Here is a 5,736-nt window from a genome sequence, read left to right as displayed (position 1 = left end):
CAGATAGCCATCGTGTAGCTTTGCGCGAAATTCAAAACAAACAAACAAAACAAAATACCTGTAGACTTATAATGATGTGTTCAAATGTTGAGAGGTAAGAGCGAAGAATGATGCTTGCTTTTTTTTTTCTCCGTAAAAACTGTTTATTTACAGTGGAAATGTTTTTTTTTAATTTCGCGCAAAACTACACGAGGATTATCTGCGCTAGCCGTCCCTAATTTGGCAGTGTAATACTAGAGGGAAGGCAGCTAGTCATCACCAACGACCGCCAACTCTTGGGCTACTCTTTTACCAACGAATATAGGGATTAACCGTCACATTATAACGCCCCTACGGCTGAAAGGGCCAGCATGTTTGGTGGGACGGGGATTCGAACCCGCCACCCGCAGATTGCGAGTCGAGCTCCCTAACCACCTGGCCGAAATGTTTGTTTGTTTGTAATTAAGCACAAAGCTGTACAATGGGCTATCTGTGCTCTTCCCACCACAGTTTTCGAAACCTGGTTTCTAGCGCAGACATGCAGCTTTGCCACTGGGGGAGGAGCAGCTGAAATGAAATACTATCAAAGCTTCGTTCGAATCCGCCCAACCTTGTTATAAACGTTGCTAAGACGGCGTTTTCCATATTAGTATTTGATAATCTCATTGCACAGCATTTTAAGAACGAATGAACCCTATCTAGACGGGTCAAAGGCCATGTCATCGCGTTTGTAGACTCGCATTCAAAATTTTATTCAACTACTATTTTATGAATGTATGTCAATAAGTTTGGTATCAAATTGTAAATTATAATTCAAATTTTAGTACTATACATTAGTTAATTTATGAATTTAAAAGTAAATTAAAAAACCCCCCTCTAAATATTGATTTTTGTGTGTCACGTGGTATGTTGAATGCAGCATTGGTTCAAATTAGATGTTTGTGATGGCTAAATACAAAGTTTATAGTTTCTTACGAATTAGTTACTCAAATTACCGATATTGGCAAACTAGAATATAAGACAAGAACCTCCTATCTTTTCTATTTTCTGAGATATTAATATATTTATTAAATCAACCAAGGTGGCCCCGCCCACCTCTTCCATTTTTGAAAATACTTGCTTACGTACACCTATTTCGCCTAATGATGTGTGTATAACTAATCGAAAGCTCAGAATGTCCCCCCTAGTGGTTTTCTTAGCACTTACGAAGTATTTGCGCGGGAAACTTTCTTTTCATGCTAGCTTCCAAGAGGTAAGGTAAGACAGTTGTGAGCTCGAAAAAGCATATTATTTAGACCCAAATACAGCTTAGTTACTAAACCTGATAAATTATAGTGGAATTGTGTGGTATTAATATTGTAATTTCTATCTTGTTTTACATCCTCCACGTGCGAAATTTGATAAGACTTAGCAACTTATGGCAAGCAAAAAACAAATACAAAGTTCATAACTAGAAGAGATAATTGTTTCTATACTTCTTTATTTACTGTTCTATGTTTTAAGAAAAATAACTGAAATTTAAGAACTTATATATAAATATTAATATTGTATATATATATGTAATGTATTATAACTGAAATGTGACTGTATTTTATAAAATACTGGTCCAATAGAACACAGCCAAGAGAGGTAACTTTTTAAAAGGCCTGTTTTATATTCTTGGATACGGTAACATGAGTGCAACTTTTGTAATGTTAGTCAGGCATAGCTGAAAGGTCAATAAACTAAATATAATAAATATATATATAGATGCATAATGTTACGAGATTTGAGCTATTTAGACTAAACATTTATATTTTCATGTTATAATTTGTAGTCATTCTAGAACGAAAAAAGCATAACTTATATCTATTTCCAAATTCTTTATGGTGGTTACGAGGTCGGTCAAATCGATCAATAACCAAAAAATCGTTTGATAATTATCTGCAGGTTATAAAGATTTCGCATGTGAAATTTAAAAATTTTCTGATGCATAAAAGTATTTTCAATATTAAAATCAAAATTACTTTGCATGTTGGGTAGTAAAAAAATATGATATTTTGCGTACGAAAGCCTTGTACTAATAATCTGCAAAATTTCATGAAGATACGCTTATTGTATTAACAGTTATAGCATGAAACTATAAATGGTTACGAGGTCGGTCCCTGGGACCGAGCCCATAGTGAGAGAGTGAAAATACCACTTTTAGCTTCGCTCTTGGCTAAAAATTCGATGCTTTCCCAACCACTTATAAGACGATATTTTACTGTTTTTATCAGTTATGAGCAGTTGTTTATTGTCTTTCCCATCATTTACGAGCTCCTGTTTTGTTTTACCGTTGGCACAGCGGTAAGTTTATGGACTTACAACGCCAAAATTCAAGGTTTGATTTCCCACGGTAGACAAAGCACACGGCCCAATGTGAATTTGCTCTTAAACAAACAAAATACACGTTTTGTTGCTTATCAGTAACAAGATGATTTTTTTCGTAGTAGCGACAAGATTATACTTTACTGATTTTATTTGCAAGTGATAAATTGATATTTTGTTCCTTATTAGTTATAATCTGATATTGTATTGGAATTTCGAAGCTGTAGAATTAGAGAAACATAAAACAGAAAAATGAATCCGAGGCAAAAAATTTATTCACGGTTTTTCAGGATCACAATAAATCAACATTACGCTTGAAATCGCCCCCAAGTGGCACAGCTGTATGTCTGCGGACTTCCAACGCTAGAAACCGGGTTTCGATACCCGTGGTGGGCAGAGCACAGGTATCCCATTGTACTTAACTTCAAACAAACTCTTAGAATCCATTTTTGGGCGCAGTGGAAATTTATAACCACTTCCCATTCTAGACACATCTTTTATAAGTTTAAAATCATGGAAATTATCAACGCTGATCGTAAACAACCCATTAATTTAATCTGTTACAAGTGCTTTTTTTAGGGGGGGGAATAAAAAATAGCAAAGAGCTATTCAGATATTAATTAAAGCCATTAATTAATCTAATCTGTAACCTTCTTCAAAGCATCGGTCTTCATAGATACAAACACAAACCTTCTGTAATTCTGGAATGAAGATTTCTCGCGGTCCTTTTTCCAATTTGTCCAGGTTCTGAAAGTTGCTGTTGAAGAAAACAACAACAGAAAGTTAATTTAGTTGGTTAATGTGCAGAAATATAATCTGGAATAAAAAGAAACTGAAAACGATGAAAAACTAAGTTGACAGACTCAGATACTGAATTAATTATATATTAATATATTAATTAGACAACTGAAAGTTTTTGATGCGTAATTTGGATATTTGCTATATTAGAATTTCAACGTATAAATGTTCAATAACTTGTGTGTTTTTTTTCTTTTTGCCGTTCACAAAAAGCTACTATCTGCACAAGAAGTCCATAATTTAGCAGTAATAGACTAGAGGGAAGGCAGACAATCGCCGGGTTCCGACTCTAATGGAATAGCGGAATTGAGCTTCGTGTTATATAGCACTCACAGCTCCAAAGTATGATATTAATTTAGGTAAAGGACACAAACTATGGAACCTACGATCCACAGCCCGGTGCAAAAAAGTTTCTTTATTTCTTCAAGCTGTTGATATAACGAGTTTCTTAGATTACCTTATTTTGTAAGTTGAACAGTAATCAAAAATTTGTCATTAAGATCTCATATCTGTGTACTTAAGAGATTAAATCCAGAATTCTCTAGAGTAAAATCCTAAATAACAGCATGTACAGAAGTAATTATCATACACTAAACTTCCATTATTCAGCTACCATAACAGAACTAAAAAAGAACTATGAAATAAACAATTAATAAAATATTTTTATTTTTTAACTTACGTAATGTTGATTGGAGCATAGTACGTATAACTACGAATAAATGAAATGGCTGTAAACTCCAGAGATTCTTTTGACTTGTTATTTGCTCAACGTTTCAGCTTTAGGCCTTCAACAGGAGCATACATTTTCTGTAATAGACTCTATCATTCGAATTAAGATCGCTACTGGCCAACTTTCTCTTTGAAGCCATTCAAGCACCGAAGTCTATAGCAAAAACGGCTAAGTATACTGCGCCAAAATCTATGCACAGCTACTAAAAAAACTCCTGTGAAGGTTGTAGGGCTATTTTAAAGTTGATTCTGGAAATTAGAGATTCTAAAAATCAAAATGCTCCCCAGTGGCACAGCGGTACGTCTGCAGACTTATGATGCTAGAAACCGGGTTTCGATATCTGTGGTGGGCGGAACACAGATAGCTCTTTGTGTAGCTTTGTGCTTAATATCAAACAACAACAACAAGACTCAAACTACGTACATGATAATTTCTCTCATTACAAAGCCCGTGGCACTTATGTAGATAATATATTAAACATTGTTATATAAAGAAAAAGTATCTTACATTGTAACTTCAGCAACTTGACAGATTTTCTGGAGTTCACAGTCGTTTTATTTCTTCGTAATTTATAAAATGATTAACAACTTAGATGAATGAATTCGCAGAGTTGTTCTATAAGTAGGTGAATAGTACAATACAATATTTAAGTGAAAAAAAAGCTTCTGTAAGACCATTTTGACAAGACAGTTTGATCCTTTTTATGGTTCAATATAATTAAATTATCTCGCGGTTAACAAGTGAATATTCGCTATTCCCAAAACACAAACAACAACAAAAGAAAGAAAGCAACGGTTTACTAAACCTTCTTCTCTTCTTCGATAAAACAATACTTATCATCACAGGTTCAGCGTTAGGGGAGGGGTGGGCCGTATATCTCCTAAATTTTACTTTGGGCTATCTAAGTTCGTTCTCCCTAGCGGTTTAAAAATCATATAATTTTTTTAAAGATCGAATTCGTTGCTACAGAAACAAGCTCAGAAGAGTGACGGTTAAATCCCGCCACTGGATGAGATAGGAGCAGCACAAGAATTGGCTGTGGATGGTGTTGACTAGATCCTTACCTTAGAGTATCTCAGTTCAAAATTAGGGACTACTTTGGTCAGCTAGTCCTCGTGTAGCGTTGCGCGAAATATTCAAACAGAGAAACAAATGTAATTAGGGACGACTTTGGTCAGCTAGCCCTCGTGTAGCGTTGCGCGAAATATTCAAGCAGAGAAACAAATGTAATTAGGGACGACTTTGGTCAGCTAGCCCTCGTGTAGCGTTGCGCGAAATATTCAAGCAGAGAAACAAATATAATTAGGGACGACTTTGGTCAGCTAGCCCTCGTGTAGCGTTGCGCGAAATATTCAAACAGAGAAAAGAATGTACAAAGTTTCGCCTGCTAATTACTTGAAATTATGAAGTTCTCTATGCCACACCGAAACAAAGTTTCAATGAAATATAAACTTAAAATATTGTTTTAGTTAATACAGGTTTGATATTTCAAAATGTTTCCCGGTGGATTAGCGGTAAGCTTACGGACTTTTAGCGTTAAAATCCGGAGTTCGTTTCCCCCGCGGTGGACACAACAGATAATCAAATATGGCTTTGCTCTAAAACAAACAAACAATATTTTAAAATATTATGTAAATAAACTTTACTTACCTTAATATGGACTTAACCGTTAGAGGTTTACCCTGTGTAGGCCTATGAGACAAGCAGATCTTTTGGGCTCCCTAAAAACAAACAAACGAAAGTTTAACTGTAACTTTAAAATACAAATTTATGTTAGGTTAATTAAAGCTAGTTCATGAAATATTTTATGAAATGCAGACTAGAGAAGCCCTGTTATGTCAAATAACACTTTCTGAGGTGTGTTTGTTTGTTTAAGTTAA

The 5,736-nt window shown here is 34.8% G+C and overlaps 1 protein-coding gene across 1 annotated transcript in view; it reads right to left on the bottom strand.

Annotated features, from left to right (window-relative positions):
- LOC106461747 (GTPase-activating Rap/Ran-GAP domain-like protein 3) overlaps positions 1 to 5,736 on the bottom strand; it is a 96,954-nt gene that overhangs the window by 54,517 nt on the left and 36,701 nt on the right. The window contains exons 5-6 of the mRNA XM_022388776.1: positions 5,507 to 5,577; positions 3,019 to 3,085 (exon numbers count right to left, since the gene is read on the bottom strand). Of these exons, the coding sequence (XP_022244484.1) occupies positions 3,019 to 3,085; positions 5,507 to 5,577 (138 nt within the window). The remainder of the gene's footprint in view (positions 1 to 3,018; positions 3,086 to 5,506; positions 5,578 to 5,736) is intronic.

The sequence above is a fragment of the Limulus polyphemus genome, unplaced genomic scaffold, assembly GCF_000517525.1.
Source record: "Limulus polyphemus unplaced genomic scaffold, Limulus_polyphemus-2.1.2 Scaffold1023, whole genome shotgun sequence".
Classification (NCBI taxonomy): domain Eukaryota; kingdom Metazoa; phylum Arthropoda; class Merostomata; order Xiphosura; family Limulidae; genus Limulus; species Limulus polyphemus.
The sequence above is the reverse complement of the archived record's forward strand: the minus strand, read 5'-3'. Positions and strand labels throughout refer to the sequence as shown.